We start from the raw sequence: 21405 nt of genomic DNA on the forward strand, positions 1-21405 counted from the left end.
GGCGTCCCCGCCCCCCCCCCATGAAGGGGCGGGGCAGGGTCCTCCGGCCTTGCCAGCCAGCGGTGAAATACCACTACTCTTACCGTTTTTTCACTGACCCAATGAGGCGGGGCAGGATGAGCCCCAAGGGGCTCTCGCTTCTGGCGCCAAGCCTTCTTTATTTTTCTTCATAGACCTTATCACTTCCAGATATTATGTGAGTATGTATATATGTATGTGCTTATCATCTATCTTTTCGTCTAGAAGGTAAGCTTTATGAAGGGAGGAACTTTGGTTAATTATCATGTGCCCATCATTCATATAGAATAGTACCTGGCACATAGTAAGTGCTTGATAAATGTGTTGCATAAGTAATTAGATATACATCTCATCACTTCCAATTTCAGATGTGGAAACTGAGTCTATCACAGTTCATAGGTTTTCTGACTCCATGTTTAATGCTCTTTGTACCTTAGCCACCTGTTTCTAGAACCTTATCTGATCATTTACTTGTTGTCCTCATGTGATTATTTCTCTTCTAAATTACTGTGGCAACTTGCTCCTCTTAAAGCATTTGCTACATTTCATCCTGTGCTGTGGCTACTGATACATACCTCTCTGTATTCTTGCCCTCTTGTAGTGCCTTATGAATGCTTTAAAAGTTATCAGAGGATGGCAAATTATTTCTTGGATCTCATACTGTTTGAGTTTTAAAGTCAGATTTTCTTTAAGCTATCTAGATTTTTCTTTTAAAGCTGATGTAAAAGTAAGGGCTTGAGATCTTTCATAAAATTTTTCTCTAACAACATGTAAACTGCTTAACTTTGGTAACAATAGGTTTACTGTATTGAGTATTTTCAGCATATATAAAAAATATTGGTACTTTGTATGCATTTTGTAAAGAGTCCTTGAGTGTGACTGAAAACAGCAATGTTTTCAAGTTTTTGGTAAGGTTTTCCCTTAGTAGATTTACTCGTATAGGAATATTTTATTTCGTATTTTAGTATTCTAATGGCTACCGTTTTTCACTTCTCCCAAGCAGGAGGTCAATATTGATTCACAAAAAGGGGAACATAATGTGGTGTAGGAGGGTTTCCATTTTTCTATGAAGCAGGTTACAAAGTCACCAGAAGGAAAGAGAAGGGCAAAGATTTATTTCATATTCTTATGAGAGGAGGCTGAAATGAGGCAGCTAGAATTGTGGACTTTCTAGCTAATGAGAATCTCTGCCTTTTCCATGTGAACAGTGAGATAAATCAAGCTTGCTCTTACTGTAGCTACCACCCACAAAGCTGTGAAGAAGGCTGGTGATAGCAGATGGTATCCATACACAGTTTGATTTGTTTAGAAACCTACATAAAGAGCAGCATGTGTTTTGTTGTATTTTGTTTTGTTTTGCCCTTAATTACTCAGAGCCAGGGAGATCAGTTTTCAAATAAAACCTAGTGATGCAGCCAGGAGAAAAAAAAAACTTAATAAAAGAAGAAAACAGACAACTGTAGCTTTAACTGCATCATTTCAATTCCCTGATATTTATTGAGTATCTGTTGTATATAAAGCTCTGTACTAGGCACTATAGGAAATGCAAAGAAGAGTGAGTTAAGTATTACAAAATAAATTTAATTGAATAAACAATGTCATTAAACTTCTGGGAATACAGAAATTAAGACCATTTCTATCCTTAATGAGTTTATATTATAGTGGGGGAAATGAAGTAAATGGATAGTTTCAGTTCTCCACAGCAGGTACCATGATAAATGTGCGTCACGGTGTTGTAGAAGCTCTAAACAAAGGGTACCTAATCCAGCCTAGGAGGAGAATGAGGAAGATAATGAGGGAAGGCTTCTTGGAGGAGGTAAAGCCCTCATGTACACCCTTCACTGAGTTTTAAAGGATAAGCATGTAAAAACGAGGAGTAGGCAGGAGGGATCAGGGCAGAAGCAAGAGCATGAGCAAAAGCTTAGAGGCAAGAAACATCATAGCTGTTTAGAAGAGATCCACATACTGCTGATACAACTGAAGGTAACATTTCTGGCAGGAGATGAAACTGTAGTGCCGGATGATGGTAGAATTTGGAGTTTATCCTACATGTTCATGTTTCTTCATGTGTGGCCTGTAGACTCTGTGCAGCAGCAATCTCTTAGAATATTTGCAGAAATGCAAGTCTAAACCTACCCCAAGATGGGGAATATTAATCCACAAGATCTGTTGTTTTTGCTCAGAGTTGGGATTTTCCCTATAAGGCTAACGTAGAATGCTCTGTTTTTAACAAATATTTCTTCTATACTTTGTTAGGTTTACATAAACACAGTGTTTATGAGAGAGTTTGTGCCTTACATGGGTGTTTTGGGGAGGTTCCCAAAGGAAGAATTGTAGTTACAAGGAGTTGATTATAAAATAAATACAGAGAATCTCTATACTACATAAAAAGAAGTAGAAAATTCCAAACAAATAGTAATTTGAAAGTTGAATTCATACCTACATTTTTAAGGATATATTTTCCTACTACTAATTTGGAAGTAAGAATTCCCTGAGACTTCTGTCAGTCAGTCTTCAGCCCTCCGCCCCCAGCTGTATGTGTGTGTGTGTGTGTGTGTGTGTGTGTGTGTGTGTGTGTGTGTAAAATTTGGGAGAAATGGAAAATTTTATATAACAATAGAGGGAACTTGTGATATATTTATAAATGTCCCATATATTTCTTTTACTGTACAGGAATTAGAAAATAAAAGAAGACTACAAAAACAGGCTGCTACTAATCAAAGTGCTACAGAAGTTCGGTTGAATAGAGCTCTAGAAGAGGCAGAAAAGTATAAATTGGAGTTAAGTAAATCAAGGCAAAATAACAAGGTATGGAAAAATTGAACAGTTTGGGTAGTGGTCACCTTTGGTATCTTCTTTTATGCAAGATTCAAAAATAATAGTTTTTAAATTATAATTCTTGATGTCATGGCAAACATTTCTCTTCAAAGAAGAAATACTTTCATCATCAATATGTACATCTTCAATACGTTAGGATTATATTTCTTGGGCTATTGCCATAATTGGATGATAGCACACCTCTTTAGAGGATTCAGTCATTTTCCCATCCAAAAATCTTTATTGTGTGCACATATTATGTGCCAGGCCTTTTTCTAATCTCTGGGGATAGATGAAAGGAAAATGTCTCTTTTGCACCTCAAGTCTGCTTCCTTCTCTGAGCCTCAATTTTTCAGTATATTAATGCAATTATGTGGTTCTCAAACTTGAGCGTGTATCAGAATTACCTGGAAGGCTTATTAAAACACACATTGCTGGGCCCCAACCCCAGAGTTTCAGATTTAGTAGGTCTGGGGTGAGGCCTGTTTTAACTACTTTAAGGAAGCAGTTTTAACAAGTTCTCAGGTTGATGCTGATGCCACTGGTTCTGAGACAACATTTTGATAGTCACTATTATAGGGTTGTTGTAAGGATGACTGTTGTATCCTGGTATCTAGCCAGTGATGGGCATAGAATTAGCACTCAGTCCCTGAAATGTCTGTTGAATAAATAAAGGCTCACATATCCATGTTGTGTAAAAACCTTTTGTATACTCTATTTTGTATATCAAAATCTTGTATAAATTTTGGCTATTAGTTTTTGGTTCTATGTCAGCCTAAAAGTGATGCTCCATTGGAATCTCTCCCTTAGGACAATAATGAATACTTTAACAATGACTTGGGTGATGAAATTAGGAGCCACTGTCATTATAGACACAGATGATACATTTTGGACTAAATTAATAACACTTAATAAGTGTTAGAACTAACACTAACACTATGTTAGAACATAGAACTAAACTGAACTTGATGAATCCTCTAACATGTTCAACAGAGGCAAATATGTTACAGTGACTAAAGAGCTTTAAGATATCTTCTGTGAGATAGTTTATGCTGTGTGATCAGACTATGTTCATGTTCAAGAGCCATCAATGATAGTATGATGACAGGGATTTATTAATAGAAGTTAGTAAGCAAGTTAGGAAGTCATCTTTATAACTTGCCAATAATGAGCATGCTCTTGGAGTATTATTTTCACTTTGGTGCACTCTGAAGGGATTTTGAAGAAAATGGAATAACCGTGTATATGCCAGGATTTGCTAATTCTTGGTTGTAGATGTGATGTCTGTTTTAGCACACACATTAGAGAAGCAGAAGGAAAAACATGTTTCCATGACAGCAATAATCCTAATCAGCCATTTTACAAATTCAAGTAATGAGGATTTGGTATGCGAACTCAGTTTAAAACCATCAACACTGTAAAACCAAATGTGTGCAAGATAAATTTCTGATCCCAAGTCAGCATTATGGGTGATGAGTTTAAAGACAGTTGGGATAACATTTTGTGTAACTATTTGCTATGAAGTAGGCATTTCAAGATCAGAGTTCTTAGACGTAACTTATTTCAGATTTCTGAAAAAATATGTGTATGTCTTTAAGTTTTTCATTTTTTAATTATTTTGCTTTATTTCTAACTTCTGTCTTTGAAGGACTCTTTGGGCATATGCTGTAAGGTTTTTCTTTGTCATCTAGTGTGTATATAAGTTTTGTGAGGAGGTATATTTTATTTTCCATTTTAATTCTTTGTACTTTGCTTCTCATTCTCATTAGACATATAAATAGGTAGGTAATTAAAATTATTCAGATCTGTATGTTTAAGAAATAGTAAAATTTCCATAAAATAGAACAAGATTTCCTCAGAGTCATAAGAAAGTTAAAGATTTATTTTAAAAATAATGATATATTTATTCTCCACAGAGGTTAGGAAACAAGTAATCTGGCCTTAGAATAAGAGTAACTTTCAAAATGAAAAGTCAGTCAGCTTAAACCAGATGCTGCATGAGTGCAGGGACCCTTACTGTCTCATCCATTGTTGGGTCTCAGTGCCTGAAACATAATAATTGCCCCTGAAACACACTGCAGGAAGGAATGAGGAAAAACAACTTTGTGATGGTTTAATTGGAATTCTTAAAAACAGGGCATTTGATGATTTGTTTGTAATCCATTTAAAACATGTCACCAAGTCCATGTCATTTAGGAACAAATAATTTCTAATTCTTCCTTAATTCATTCAGAAATATTTATGAGGGCCTTCTAGGTACCTGCCAGATTTTTACTAGAGGCTAGAGATATAAACATTATAAAAATAAATGTGGTGCTTATAATCACGCACTTCATAGTGAAGAAGCTGTGTGTTAGACAGTTCATCAAGCAAAACTAAGGTGCAACTGTGCTTTCAGCAGGTAACCAGGTCAAGGAATGCTTTTTTTTTAATTCTTCTTTTTTTAATGTTATTTATTTTGAGAGAGACAGAGCACGAGCAGGGGCAGAGAGGGAGGGAGACACAGAACTTGAAGCAGGCTCCAGGCTCTGCGCTGTCAGCACAGAGCCCGATGCGGGGCTCAAACCCACAAACCACAAGATCATGACCTGAGCTGAAGTTGGACACTTAACTGACTGAGCCAACCCTGCACCTCAAGGAATGCTTTTTTAAAAAGTAATTCTAAGCTAAGTTCTAAATAATATTAATGAGTTAGATGCTAGATTATGGACAAAAGGAATCCTATGTAAAAAATGGCACTGTGGCAGGAAGAAAGACAAGGTATGAAAGTCAGGGATGGATGTCAAGGGAGTGTTGCAAAGTGCGGCCTCCAACATTAGGTAGAGGCCAAACCATCTAGATCCTTTAGGCCATGTTAAGTGTTACAGGTTTTACCCAAAGAGTAGTATAAAGTCACTGTATGGTTATTTGAAAAAGGTGAAAGGAGACTATGCTATGATCAGATGTGTACCTGGAAAGTATTTCTGTGTGCTGTGTGGATAATTGATTGGAAGGATGGATGCTGGTTAAGAGGTGCAGTGTGAAAGATGAGGGAGCTTGGACTAAACTGATAGTGGTAGAATCAAGTTGCATTCTTTTATATGAGAATATCTAATTTTCCCAGCACCATTTATTGAAAACACTATCATTTTCCATTAGGTGACTGTATATGCATGGATTAATTTCTGGGCTCTTGATTCTGTTCCAGTGGTCTATGTGTCTGCTTTTATGCCAATACCATACTATTTTAATTACTAGTCTTACAATATAGCTTGAAATCAGGAAGTGTGATGCCTCCATGAGCAGGGAATGTTCTTCCATTTCTTTATATCTTCTCCAATATCCTTTATAAGCTTTCTATAGTTTTCAGCATACTGATCTTTTACATCTTTGGTTATTTATCCCTAGGTATTTTATGCTTCTTGGTGCAATTGTGAATGGGATCAGTTTCTTTATTTGTCTTTCTGTTGCTTCATTATTAGTGTATAAGAATGCAACTGATTTCTGTACATTGATTTTATATCCTGCAACTTTGCTGAATTCATCTATCAGTTCTAGCAGACTTTTGGTGGAGTCTATCGGATTTTCCATGTATAGTATCATGTCATCTGCAAAGAAAGCTTGACTTCATCTTTGCCAGTTTTGATGCCTTTGATTTCCTTTTGTTGTCTGATTGCTGATGCTAGAACTTCCAACACTATGTTAAACAACAGCGGTGAGAGTGGGCATCCCTGTCGTGTTCCTGATCTCAGGGAAAAAGCTCTCAGTTTTTCCCCGTTGAGGATGATGTTAGCTGTGGGCTTTTCATAAATGGCTTTTATGATCTTTAAGTATGTTCCTTCTATCCCGACTTTCTCAAGGGTTTTTATTAAGAAAGGGTGCTGGATTTTGTCAAAGGCCTTTTCTGCATCGATTGACAGGATCATATGGTTCTTATCTTTTCTTTTATTAATGTGATGTATCACATTGATTGATTTGCAAATGTTGAACCAGCCCTGCAGCCCAGGAATGAATCCCACTTGATCATGGTGAATAATTCTTTTTATATGCTGTTGAATTCGATTTGCTAGTATCTTATTGAGAATTTTTGCATCCATATTCATCAGGGATATTGGCCTGTGGTTCTCTTATTTTACTGGGTCTCTGTCTGGTTTATGAATGAAAGTAATACTGGCTTCATAGAATGAGTCTGGAAGTTTTCTTTCCCTTTCTATTTTTTGGAATAGCTTGAGAAGGATTGGTATTATCTCTGCTTTAAACGTCTGGTAGAACTCCCCTGGGAAGCCATCTGGTCCTGGACTCTTATTTGTTGGGAGATTTTTGATGACTGATTCAATTTCTTCGCTGGTTATGGGTCTGTTCAAGCTTTCTATTTCCTCCTGATTGAGTTTTGGAAGCGTGTGGATGTTTAGGAATTTGTCCATTTCTTCCAGGTTGTCCAGTTTGTTGGCATATAATTTTTCATAGTACTCCCTGATAATTGCTTGTATCTCTGAGGGGTTGGTTGTAATAATTCCATTTTCATTCATGATTTTATCTATTTGGGTCATCTCCCGTTTCTTTTTGAGAAGCCTGGCTAGAGGTTTGTCAATTTTGTTTATTTTTTCAAAAAACCAACTCTTGGTTTCATTGATCTGCTCTACAGTTTTTTTAGATTCTATATTGTTTATTTCTGCTCTGATGTTTATTATTTCTCTTCTTCTGCTGGGTTTAGGCTGCCTTTGCTGTTCTGCTTCTATTTCCTTTAGGTGTGCTGTTAGATTTTGTATTTGGGATTTTTCTTGTTTCTTGAGATAGGCCTGGATTGCAATGTATTTTCCTCTTAGGACTGCCTTTGCTGCATCCCAAAGCATTTGGATTGTTGTATTTTCATTTTCGTTTGTTTCCATATATTTTTAAATTTCTTCTCGAATTGCCTGGTTGACCCACTCATTCTTTAGTAGGGTGTTCTTTAACCTCCATGCTTTTGGAGGTTTTCCAGACTTTTTCCTGTGGTTGATTTCAAGCTTCATAGCGTTGTGGTCTGAAAGTATGCGTGGTATGATTTCAATTCTTGTATACTTATGAAGGGCTGTTTTGTGACCCAGTATGTGATCTATCTTGGAGAATGTTCCATGTGCACTCGAGAAGAAAGTATATTCTGTTGCGTTGGGATGCAGAGTTCTAAATATATCTGTCAAGTCCATCTGATCCAATGTCTCATTCAGGGCCCTTGTTTCTTTATTGACCGTGTGTCTAGATGATCTATCCATTGCTGTAAGTGGAGTGTTAAAGTCCCCTGCAATTACCACATTCTTATCAGTAAGGTTGCTTATGTTTATGAGTAATTGTTTTATATATTTGGGGGCTCCTGTATTCGGCGCATAGACATTTATAATTGTTAGCTCTTCCTGATGGGTAGACCCTGTGATTATTATATAATGCCCTTCTTCATCTCTTGTTACAGCCTTTAATTTAAAGTCTAGTTTGTCTGATAGAAGTATCAGACTACTCCAGCTTTCTTTTGGCTTCCAGTAGCATGATAAATAGTTCTCCATCCCCTCACTCTCAATCTGAAGGTGTCCTCAGATCTAAAATGAGTCTCTTGTAGACAGCAAATAGATGGGTCTTGTTTTTTTTATCTATTCTGATACCCTATGTCTTTTGGTTGGCGCATTTAGTCCATTTACATTCAGTGTTATTATAGAAAGATATGGGTTTAGAGTCATTGTGATGTCTGTATGTTTTATGCTTGTAGCGATGTCTCTGGTACTTTGTCTCACAGGAGCCCCCTTAGGATCTCTTGTAGGGCTGGTTTAGTGGTGACGAATTCCTTCAGTTTTTGTTTGTTTGGGAAGACATTTCTCTCTCCTTCTATTCTAAATGACAGACTTGCTGGATAAAGGATTCTCAGCTACATATTTTTTCCTGTTCATCACATTGAAGATCTCCTGCCATTCCTTTCTGGTCTGCCAAGTTTCAGAAGAGAGATGAGTCAGGAGTCTTATAGGTCTCTCTTTATATATTAGGGCACGTTTATCCCTTGCTGCTTTCAGAATTTTCTCTTTATCCTTGTATTTTGCCAGTTTCACTATGATATGTTGTGCAGAACATTGATTCAAGTTACGTCTGAAGGGAGTTTTCTGTGCCTCTTGGATTTCAATGCCTTTTTCCTTCCCCAGTTCAGGGAAGTTCTCAGCTATTATTTCAAGAACACCTTCAGCACCTTTCCCTCTCTATTCCTCCTCTGGAATACCAATTATGTGTATATTATTTCTCTTTAGTGCATTACTTAGTTCTCTAATTTTCCCCTCATACTCCTGGATTTTTTTTTATTTGTCTCAGCTTCCTCTTTTTCCATAATTTTATCTTCTAGTTCACCTATTCTCTCCTCTGCCTCTTCATTCCGAGCCATTGTCGTTTCCATTTTATTTTGCAGCTCGTTTATAGTGTTTTTTAGTTCCTCCTGACTCTTCCTTAGTCCCTTGATCTCTATAGCAATAGATTCTCTGCTGTCCTCTATACTGTTTTCAAGCCCAGCGATTAATTTTATGACTATTATTCTAAATTCACTTTCTGTTATATTGTTTAAATCCTTTTTGATCAGTTCATTAGCTGTTGTTATTTCCTGGAGATTCTTTTGAGGGGAATTCTTCCGTTTGGTCATTTTGGATAGTCCCTGGAGTGGTGCGGACCTGCAGGGCACTACCCCTGTGCTGTCTTGAATAACTGGAGTTGGTGGGAGGGGCCGCAGTCAGACCTGATGTCTGCCCCCTGCCCACCGCTGGGGCCACAGTCTGACTGGTGTGTGCCTTCTCTTCCCCTCTCCTAGGGGCAGGATTCACTGTGGGGTGGCGTGGCCCGTCTGGGCTACTTGCACACTGCCAGGCTTGTGGTGCTGGGGATCTGGCGTATTAGCTGGGGTGGATCTGCAAGGTGCACAGGGGCGGGAGGGGCAGGCTTAGCTCAATTCTCCTTCAGTGATCCGCTTTAGGAGGGGCCCTGTGGCAGCAGGAGGGAGTCAGACCCGCCACTGGAGGGGTGGCTCCACAGAAGCAAGCGTTGGGTGTTTGTGCGGTGCAAGCAAGTTCCCTGGCAGGAACCAGTTCACTTTGGGATTTTGGCTGGGGGATGGGCGAGGGAGATGGCGCTGGCGAGCGCCTTTGTTCCCCGCCAAACTGAGCTCTGTCGTCAGGGGCTCAGCAACTCTCCCTCCCGTTGTCCTCCAGCCTTCCCGCTCTCTGAGCAGAGCTGTTAACTTATAACCTCCCAGATGTTAAGTCCCGCTTGCTGTTGGGACACACTCCCTCCAGCCCCTCCGCTTTTGCAAGCTAGACTCAGGGGCTCTGCTCGGCCAGCGGGCCGCCCCTCTGCCCCGGCTCCCTCCCGCCAGTCTGAGTAGCCCGCACCGCCTCTCCGCCCTTCCTACTCTCTTCCGTGGGCCTCTCGTCAGTGCTTGGCTCCGGAGACTCCGTTCTGCTAATCCTCTGGCGGTTTTCTGGGTTATTTAGGCAGGTGTAGGTGGAATCTAAGTGGTCAGCAGGACGTGGTGAGCCCAGCATCCTCCTACACCACCATCTTCCCCGAAATCCAGAATCTTACATTTTACCTATGTTGTCAAATTTATCGGCATATAATTTTTTTTGTTATTCCTTTATTGTCCTTTGAATAACCAGAGAATTTATATTGATGTTCTTCCTACATTCTCATAGATTTATTTTTCTCCTTATTCTTGATATTGGTAATTTGTATCCTCTTTCCTTGATCAGCCTTACTAGAACCTTACTAAATTGGTTTTTATTTATTTTTCCTCAGTTTTCTCTTTTATTGATTTCTATTTATTATTTCCTTCTCTCTCTTTAATTGGGTTCAATTTGTTCTTTTTCTAGTTACTTAAAATGGGAACAGAATCTGTTGATTTGAACCCTTTCTTTTCTAATATAAACATTTAACATTGTAAATTTTCTTCTATGCATTCTTTTAGCTACAAATTTTGATTTGTCATTTTTTCATTTTCATTCTATTCACATACTGTCTAATTTTCCTTTTGATTTCTTTTTTACTTATGAGTTATTTAGAAGCTTGTTGTTTCATTTACAAATATTTGGTAATTTTTCCAGATACTTTTTTTACTGATTTCTAATTTAATTCATGGTGGATGGACATATAATGAATTTGTTTTTGTTTTTGTTTTTTTAAGTTTTTTATTTTAATTCAGTTATAGTTAACATACAAGGTTATATTAGTTAAAGGTAAACAATATACTGATTGAACAATTTTAAACATTTTCTGTACTCACATATCTGATAAACGTATTCTTAATCCCCATCACCTATTTCACCCATTGCCCTACTCACCTCTCTGTTAACCATCAGTTCTCTATAGTTCACTCTTAGTTTGTCTCTCTCTTTCATTCTGTCTTTCTCTCTTATGCTCATTTATTTTGTTTTTTAAATTCCACATATGAGTGAGATCATAAGGTATTTGTCTTTCTCTGACTTATTTCACTTAGCATTATATTCTCTAGCTCCATCCATGGTGTTGCAAATGGCAAGAGTTCATTCTTTTTGTGGCTTAATAATACTCCATTGTGTATATGCACTGCTTCTTTATCCTTTCATCTGTTGATGGACACTTGAGCTGCTTACCTATTTGATTATTTTAAATAACCAGAGGGATGCATATATATCTTTTTGAATTATTCTTTTCATATTCTTTGGGTAAATATTGAGTAGTGGAGCTACTGGATCATATGGTATTTCTATCTTGAAATTGTTGAGGAACCTCCATACTGTTTTCCAGAGAGGCTGCACCTGCTTGCATTCCCACCAACAGTGCATTGAGGGTTCCTTTTTCTCCACATCCTCACCAACACTTGTTGTTTCTTGTGTTTTTGATTTTAGCCATTCTGGCATGTATGAGGTGATACCTCTTGTGGTTTGATTTGCATTTTCCTGAGGATGAGTGATGTTGAGCATCTTTTCATGTCTTTTGGCCATCTGTATGTCTTTGAAGAAATGTCTGTTCATGTCTTCGGCCCATTTTTGGATTATTTGGTTTTGGGTGTTGAGTTGTAGAAGTTCTTTATATATTTTGGATATTAACCCTTTATAGGATAGGCCATTTGCAAATACTTTCTCCCATTCAATAGGTTGCATTTTAGTTTTGTTCATTGTTTACTTCACTGTGCAGAAGCTTTTTATTTTGATGTGATCCTAATAGTTATTTTTTTAAGCTTTATTTCCCTTTCCTCAGGAGACAGCTCTAGAAAAAATATTGCTATAGCTGATGTCACAGGAATTACTGCTGCTCTTCTAGGTTTTTTTTTTTTATCGTTTCAGGTCTCATGTTTAATCCATTTTGAATTTATTTTTGTGTATGGTGTAAGAAAGTGGTCCAGTTTCGTTCTTTCACATGTAGCTGTCCAGTTTTTCCAACTCCATTTGTTAAAGACACTTTTTCCCATTGCATATTCTTTCCTCCTTAGTTGAGGATTAATTGACCATATAATTGTGGGTTTATTGGGGGCTCTATATTCTGTTCTATTAATCTGTTTTGTGCCAGTACCATACTCTTTTGATTACTTGAGCTTTGTAATATGACTTGAAGACTGGAATTGTAATACTTCCCTCTAGTTTTGTTTCTCTTTTTCAGGATTGTTTTGGCTACTTGGGGTCTTTTATGGTTCCATACAAATTTTAGGATTGTTTATTCTAGTTCTGTGAAAAGTGCTGTTGGTATTTTGATAGGGATTGAATTTAATCTGTAGATTGCTTGGTAGTATGGACATTTTAACAGTATTCGTTCTCCTATTTCATGAGCATGTTTATTATATCTTTCCATTTCTTTGTGTCATGTTCAATTTTTTCATCAGTGTTTCATAGTTTTCAGAGTACAAGTTTTTTACCTCTTTGGTTAGGTTTATTGCTAGGTATTTTATTATGTTTGGTGCAACTGTAATGGGATTCCTTCCTTAATTTCTCTTTGTGCTGCTTCATTATTAGTGTATAAAAATGCAAGAGATTTCTATACGTTGGTTTTGTATCCCTCAACTTAACTCATTTATCAGTGCTAGTAATTTTCTGGCGAACTTTTTAGGGTTTCCTATATAGAGTATCATGTCATCTGCACATAGTGAAAGTTTTGCTTCTTCCTTACCAATTTGGATGCCTTTTATTTCTTTTTGTTGTCTGATTGCTGTGGCTAGGACTTCTAGTTCTATGGTGAATAAAAGTGATGAGAGTGGACATCCTTGTGTTACTTAGGGGAAAAGCTCTCAGTTTTTCACCACTGAGTAGGATATATGCTGTGGGATTTCAATATAAGGTCTTTATTATGTTTAGTTATCTTCCCTCTAAACCTAATTCGTTGAGTTTTTTGTTTTTATCATGAAGCATGTTGTATTTTGTCAAATGCTTTTTGGAAATGATCATATGTTTTGTATCCTGTTAGTGATGTGCTCTATCATGTTGATAGATTTATGAATATTAAACCACACTTGAATCCCAGGAATAAATCCCACTTGATCATGATGAATGATTTTTTTAAATGTATTACTGGATTCAGTTTGCTAACATTGTGATGAGGAGTTTTGCATCTGTGTTCATCAGAGATATTGGCCTGTAGTTCTTTGTGTTTGTGTGTGTGTGTGTGTGTGTGTGTGTGTGTGTGTGTGTGTGTCTTTATCTAGTGTGGTTTTATCTAGTGTTGGTATCAGAGTAATACTAATCCCATAGAATGAATTTGGAAGTTTTTCTTCCTATTATGTTTATTGGAATAGTTTGAGGAGACTAGATATTAACTCTTCTTTAAATGTTTGATAGAATTTGGGGCACCTGGGTGGCTCAGTCAGTTAAGCATCTGGCTCTCAATTTCAGCTTAGGTCATGATCTCATGATTTGTGGGATCGAGCCCTGCATCAGGCTTCATGCTGACCATGGAGCCTTCTTGGGATTCTATGTCAACATAAATGAATAAAGATTAAAAAATAAAATATGTTTGATAGAATTTGCCTGAGAAGCTGTCTGGTTCTGGACTTTTGTTTGTTGGAAGTTTTTTGACTAGTTCAATTTCATTGCTGGTAATCATTCTGTTCAAATTTTCTATTTCTTTCAGTTTTGGTAGGTTATTTGTTTCTAGGAATTTATCCATTTCTTCTAGGTTGTCCAATTTGTTGGCATATAGTTTCTCATAATACTCTCTTAAAAATCTTTATATGGTGTTGGTTGTCATTTTTCCTTTAATTTATGATTTTGTTTGAGTCCTCTTTTTTTTTTTTTTTGATGGGTCTCCCTGGAGATTTATCAATCTTGTTGATCTTTTCAAAGAACCAGCTCCTGGTGTCATTGATCTGTTCTATAATTTTTATAGTCTCTATATCATTTATTTCTGCTGTAACATTTGTTATTTTCTTCTTTTGGTTTTGGGTTTTGTTTGGTCTTTTTTTTTCTAGTTCCTTTAGTTGTAAGGTTAGGTTGTTTATTTAAGACTTTTTATGTTTGTTGAGATAGGCCTGTATTTATGTAAACTTCCCTTTTATTTTTTTTAATTTTTTTTTTCAACGTTTATTTATTTTTGGGACAGAGAGAGACAGAGCATGAATGGGGGAGGGGCAGAGAGACAGGGAGACACAGAATCGGAAACAGGCTCCAGGCTCTGAGCCATCAGCCCAGAGCCTGATGCGGGGCTCGAACTCAGGACCGCGAGATCGTGACCTGGCTGAAGTCGGACGCTTAACCAGGCGCCCCATAAACTTCCCTTTTAGAAACACTTCTGCTACATCCCAAAGAGTTTGTACTGTTGTGTTTTCATTTTCATTTGTTTACATGTAATTTTTTTATTTCTTCTTTGATACCTTGGTTGACCCATTCATTTTTTAGTAGCCTATTATTTAACCTCTAGATATTTGTGTTCTTTCCAGATTTTCTCTTGTGATTGATTTCTAGTTTCATAGCACTGTGGTCAGAAAAGATGTATGGTGTGACTTTGATCTTTTAAATTCTGTTGAGACTTGTTTTGTGCCCTAATATGTGGTCTGTTCTGGAGAATGTTCCATGTGTGCTTGAAAAGAAAGTGTATTCTGCTATTTTAGGATGTTTTGAATGTATCTGTTAAGTCCACTTAGTCTCCTGTGTCATTCAAAGCCACTATTTCTTTGTTGATTTTTTGTTTAGATGACCTGTCCATTGATGTAAGTGGGATGTTAAAGTCCCCTACTATTATTGTGTTAGTATTGATTAGTTCCCTTATGTTTGTCTTTAACTGTTTTATGGATCTGGGTTCTTCCATGTTAGGTGTACAAATATTTTCAATTATTGTATCTTCTTCTTGGATTGTCCCCTTTATTATATATAGTGTTCTTTGCTTTATGTTACAGTGCTTTAAGTCTATTTTGTCTAAGTACTGCTATCCCAGCTTTCTTTTGACATCCATTTACAAAATAAATATTTCTCTATCCCCTTACTTTCAATCTGCAGGTATTTTTAGGTCTAAAATGAGTCTCTTATAGGCAGCATATAGATGGATTTTGTTTTTATCCACTTTGTCATCCTGTGTTTCCATTGGAGTATTTAGTCCATTTACATTCAAAGTAATTATTGATAGGTATGTATTTATTGTCATTTTGTTACTTGTTTTGTAGGATTTTTTTTGTAGTTTTTCTCTGACTTTTGTCTTGCTCTCTTTCATGGTTTGCTGATTTTCTTTAGTGATATACTTGGATTCCTTTCTCTTTATTCTTTGCATATTTTTTTACTGTTTTTTGATTTATGGTTATCATTAGGTGTATATATAACATCTTCTACCTTTATCATAGTCTTATGAAGCTGATGGTTGCTTAAGAAAGAGAGGGAGAGAGAGAGAATCCCAAGCAGGCTCTGCAATGTCAGCACAGAGCCTGACCTAGGGCTCGAACCCTTGAACCATGAGATCATGTCCTGAGCCGAAATCGAGTTGGCTGCTTAACTGACTGCTATGAACATGAGTGTACAATTACTCTTTTTAAGACCCTGGTTTCAGTTTTCTTGGGTATATATCCAGATGTGGAATTGCTTGTTAATTTTTCAGGAAACAACCATACTGCTTTTCTACAGGAGCTCTCATTTTACATCCTCACCAATGGTGCATGAGGGTTCTAGTTTCTCTGTATTTTCACCAGCAGTTATTTTTTTGTGGTTTTGGTTTTTTTTTTTTTTATAGTAGTCATCCTAATATTTATTAGGGGGTTATTTCTCATTGTGGCTTTGATTTACATTTCCCTAATGATTAGTAATACTGACCACCTTTTTTGTGCTTGCTAGACATATGTATATCTCTTTTTGGAGAAATGTCTACAAAATAGGCAAGGACTTGAATTGGTTGACTGTGCTCTGTTACTGACTTGTAGGAATTCTTTACATATTCTGGATATTAATTCCTTGTCAGATATATGATTTGCAGAGATTTGCCATTCACTCTGTTGATTTTGTCCTTTAATGTAGTATTTTTTAACATTTTTTTGTGGTTGCTTGTACTTTTGGCATCCTAAGGAATCACAACTGAATCCAATATCATGTACCATGTCCCCTGTGTTTTCTTCTAATAGTTTAATAATTTTAGGGTTTACATTTAGGTCTTTAACCAAACTTGAGTTAATTTTTGTAGATAGTATGATATAGAGGTACAGGCTCATTCTTTTGCTTGGAGATACCAAGTTTCCAAGTACAGTGTGTTAAAGAGGATGTCCGTTCCCAGGGAATGGTCTTGGCACTCTTGTCATTATAATTATTTGTCCTTATGTGTTTATTTCTGGGCATTCTGTTCCATTGGTCTATGTCTTTTATGAAGGTATCACATTGCTTTGATCACTGTAGCTTTGTAATAAGTTTTGAAATCCAGAAGTATGAGACCTCCAACTTTGTTATTCATTTCAGGATTGTTTGACTACTTATATCCTTTTGAGATTCCATATGAATATTAGGATGGATATTTCCATTTCTGTAAAAAAACACAGTTGGGATTTTGATAGAGATGACATTGAATCTATAAATATCTTTTGGGTAGTATTGGCATCATAAAAATGTTAAGTCTTTCCAATCCACAAACACAGAATATCTGTCCATTTATTTGGATTTAAATACTTTCAGCAGTTTTCAAGTTTTCAGTGTAAAAGTCTTTCATCTTGGTTATGTTTATTCCTAAGTATTGTATTCTTTTGAATACAAAGGTTATTGTATGGTTACAATACAATGGTTATTGTACAATGGTTATTTCTTTTTAGGAATATTCATTGTTAGTATATAAAACATAACTGATTTTGTGTATTGATTCTGTAACTTGCAGCTTTACCAAATGAATTTATTCTTAATAGTTTTCTTGTAGAATCTTTAGGGTTTTCCACATACATGTGTTATCTGTGAACAGGAATAATGTTTCTTCTTCTTCTTTTTTTTAATTTGGATGCCTTTTATTATTTTTCTTCCCTGGATGCTCTGACCAAGACTTCCAGTACTATGTTGGATAAAGTGGCAAAAGCAGGTATCCTTGTCTTGTTCTTGATAATGGAGTAAAAGCTTCTGGTCTTTTACCACTGAGTATATTAGCTGTGGGCTTTTCATGTGGGGCTTTTATTATGTTGAAGTAGGATCATTGTTCCTTGTCTGTTTCATGTTTTTTAACATGAAAGCGTGTTTAATCTTCTCAAATCCTTTTTTGACATCATTCAAGAGGATTGTGTGTTTCTTTCATTGTGTTAATGTGAAGTGTTACATTGATTGATTTTCATTATGTTGAACCATCCTTGCTTCCAGGAATATATCCCCCTTGGTCATTCTGTACATTCCTTTTCATGTACTGTGGAATTGTGTGCTATTATTTTGTTGAGGATTTTCACGTAAGTATTTGTGAGGGATATAGGTCTGTAGTTTTTTTGTTGTATTTTTGTCTGGCTTTGGTATTAGGCTGATGCTGTCTTCATAGAATGAGTGTGGAAGTGTTTTGTTCTCTTCAGTTTGGGTAAAGAATTTAAAGATGGTTCATGTTCTTTTTTTTTTAATATTTGGGAGAATTCACCAGTGAAGCCATCTAGTTCAGGGATTTCCTTGTTAAAAGGTTTTTGAATAGGGATTTCCTTATTAAAAGGTTTTTGAATACTCCTTCAATCTCCTAACTAGGTACAGATTTATTTGGATTTCCTGAACTGATTTTGTATTTATCATTCAGTTTTAGTAGACTGGGAATGTCTAGGAATTTGTTTCATCTAGGTTATCCAATTTATTGGTGTACCACTGTTCATAGTATTCTCTTCTGTATTTCTGGGATATCAGTTGTAATGTCTACTCTCCCATTAATTTAAAATCTTCCAAAAATAATAAATAAATAAATAATAAAATCTCCCAAAATGGGGGCACCTGGGTGGCTCAGTTGGTTAAACGTCTTCACCTAGGTCATGATCTCACGGTTTGTGAGTTTGAGCTCACGTTGGGCTCTGTGCTGAAAGCTCAGAACCTGAAGCTTGCTTCTGATTCTGTTTCCCTTGCTTTCTGCCCCTCCCCCACTTGCACTCTCTTGTAAACGTTAAAAAAAAAATTAAAAAATAAAATCTTCCAAAATGGCTTTGTTTCTGTAAAATCAGTTGCAATATCCCCTTTTTCATTTTTGTTACTATTATTTTTTTGAGAGTGAGCAAACATGAGCAGGGGAGGGGCAGAGGGAGAGAGAGAAGTTTAAGTAGACTCCATGCCCAGTGCAGGGCCCAGTGTGGGACTTGATCTCCCAACCATGAGATCATGACCTGAGCCGAGATCATGAGTCAGACACTTAATAGACTGAGCCACCCAGGTGACTCTTGCTTTCATTTCTGATGTTAGTTGAGTCATCGTGTTGTTTTTTTTTTTTTTTAAGTCTAGGTAAAGGTTTGTCAATTTTATTGATCTTAACAAAGAATGAACTCTTGGTTTCATGGATTTTTCTCTACTGTTTTTTTATTCTCTATTTCATTTATCTCTGCTCTAAGCTTTATTTTCTATTTTCAACTAGCTTTGGGTTTAGTTCTCTAGTTATAGTGAGATTGTTGATTTGAGATATCTTCTTTTTTAATGTAACCATTTATAGCTATACATTTCATTTTCCCCTTAGCACTGCTCTCACTGCATCCTATAACTTTTGTTATATTGGGTTTTCATCGTCATTTATCTGAAGATATTTTTCTAATTTCTCTTGTGATTTCTTCTTTGACCCATTGGTTGTTTAAAAGTATGTTAATTCCCACGTATTTATGGATTTTCCATTTTCCTTCTGCTATTGATTTCTAGTTTCATTTCACTGTGAACAGGAAAGACACTTTGGTTTCAATCTTTTAAAATTTCCTAAGACTTGTTTGTGGCCTAAAATGGTCTATTTTGGAGAATGTTTCATGTGCACTTAAGAAAAATATATATTCTGCTTTTCTTGGGTGTCATGTTCTAATATGTCTTTTGGGTCCAGTTGGTCTTTAGGGTTGTTCAAGTACTGTTCTTATTGCTCTTCTTTCTGATTCTATCCATTATTGTAAGTGGGGTATTGAAGTCTACTGTAACTGTAGAGCGGTTCTTTTTCTCCCACCAATTCTGTCCATGTTTGCTTCATATATTTAGGAACTCATGTTGGGTGCATATATAATTGTTATAGCTCCTTGGTGAATTGAGCCTTTTATTATTATATAATGGCCTTTTTTTGGTCTCTCGTACCTGTTTTGACTAAAAGTCTATTTTGTCTGGTATTATTGTAGCTACCTCCATCCTCTTGTGGTTACCATTTGCATGGATTATCTTTTTCCATCCTTTCATTTTCAATCTGTGTATGTCCTTAGATCTAAAGTGAGTCTTTTGTAGACAGTATATACTTGATCTTGTTTTTTAAATCCAATCTATGGGGACTTTAATTCACTTACATTTCAAGTTATTAGTGATGGGGAAGAAATTCCTGCTACCATTTTGTATTATTTTCTATATGTCTTAAAGCTCTTTTTGTCATTTAAACGTCTTAATTTCCTAGGAGTCTCAGCCCTGCTGCTTCTCAGGGCCTTAGATGTTGTATTTTATTCCTCTGCCCATAATCTCTTGCCCTTAGGCATTCATGGTTCTGCAGACCCCCAGTAGCCCTCAGGTGTAGCACTTCCCATCAGTGCTCTGAGTCAGGCAAGACAGTCCCTCAAGCAATCCTCAGACAAGTCAGAACATAACAAGTAAGTTCCACTCTTTTTTCCATGAATTTAGAGGCTTCTTTTTTCCACTAGGCCAGGAGAGTAAGGGGAAAGGGGAGCATAAAGGCCATAAAGTTTCCTATCATTTTGAATGTGACTTTTTGTTGGTTAGGTGTTTGGTTGTTACTGCTGCTTAATTGGCTTCTAGAGTTCTCATGTTACATTGGGGAGTATATTGTATCTTCAGTGTTTCTCTGTGTATTTGTTGGGGGGAGAAGGGTCTGGAGCTTCCTAATCTTGGTGATATCACTGTCAATTATCTTTTACAGAGATTTATTTTGAAAGAAAAAGTCTAATATTCTATTATTTCTGGTACTTTTTTATGTGTATGTAGATTCAGATTTCCTTCTGGTATCATTGTCCTTTTGCATGAAAGACTTCCTTTAATATTTTTTAAGATCTTCCTATACTTAAATAAATTCTACTGACCTGTCTTAAAGCTCACAGATATTTTTTCTGCACTGTCCAAATTGCTGCAGAGCTCATTCAGGTAATTTTTGCCAAGATTACAAACTCTGCCTTGTCAGACCACTGGCTAAATTCTCTGCCCAGCCCTCTAGACCACAGCTCTTGCCTTTCATGTTGCCTTTCCTAGGGGTCTCACTCTGCACGTGGGCTATCTAGGTATCTGCCAAGGATTTGAGGGAATTTTGAGGGCTCTTTTCTTTCCAGGATTTGCCACCTGGAAATTTCTACCACCCTGGCAACCCTGCTCTTTCATTCCTCAGCCCAGTAAAACTACTTTCTCCTTGAGGTCTATCTCCTGTGAACCCATTAAGTGGAAAGTGCTCTCAGAAGCCAGTTGAATATGGACCTCAGTCAGTTTATTTCCCTTTTTTCAAGGATCATATCATCTCCACTTTCTGCTTACTATTGATTACTCATCTGTGCCTTCAAATATGTTATTGTTACCCTCAGAAGAGTTTGGTCCATTATAAGTTACTCTGCCACTACTGGAATTAGAACTGAATTATATTTAAAATGCTTAAAATGTATGAGTTATCAAAGTCAGTTTTTCAGTAATGGAAAGAAGATTTACAAAAATTTTATATTTTAAAGGTAGTTATTACAAAGTGACTATAGTTTTTATAATTTGAAGACTATTTGGGATTTGTTTTTCCTTGTGCAGGATATAGCCAATGAAGACCACAAAAAAATTGAAGCATTAAAGTCTGAAAACAAGAAGCTAGAAAAACAAAAAGGAGAATTAATGATAGGGTTCAAGAAGCAGTTAAAATTAATTGATGTTTTAAAAAGGCAGAAGGTGAGTCTATTCTAAAAAAAACAGTTAAATTGTAGATATTTTTAGATGTATTTGATATGCTTAGGTACAAAATTTTACCAATAGAACATACATAATAAGATTTCTACATAAGATGTCATCCAAGCAAATG

General features: G+C 36.4%; 1 protein-coding gene across 3 annotated transcripts in view; it reads left to right on the forward strand.

Annotated features, from left to right (window-relative positions):
* TEX9 (testis expressed 9) overlaps positions 1–21405 on the forward strand; it is a 64909-nt gene that overhangs the window by 42633 nt on the left and 871 nt on the right. For 2 of the 3 annotated variants that reach the window (XM_040492773.1, XM_040492774.1), the window contains exons 10-11: positions 2692–2826; positions 21141–21275. In XM_040492773.1, the coding sequence (XP_040348707.1) occupies positions 2692–2826; positions 21141–21275 (270 nt within the window). The remainder of the gene's footprint in view (positions 1–2691; positions 2827–21140; positions 21276–21405) is intronic. The other variant, XM_040492775.1, reaches the window with a different exon arrangement.

This window comes from Herpailurus yagouaroundi, unplaced genomic scaffold (genome assembly GCF_014898765.1).
Source record: "Herpailurus yagouaroundi ecotype Mexico unplaced genomic scaffold, PumYag 184, whole genome shotgun sequence".
Classification (NCBI taxonomy): Eukaryota; Metazoa; Chordata; class Mammalia; order Carnivora; family Felidae; genus Herpailurus; species Herpailurus yagouaroundi.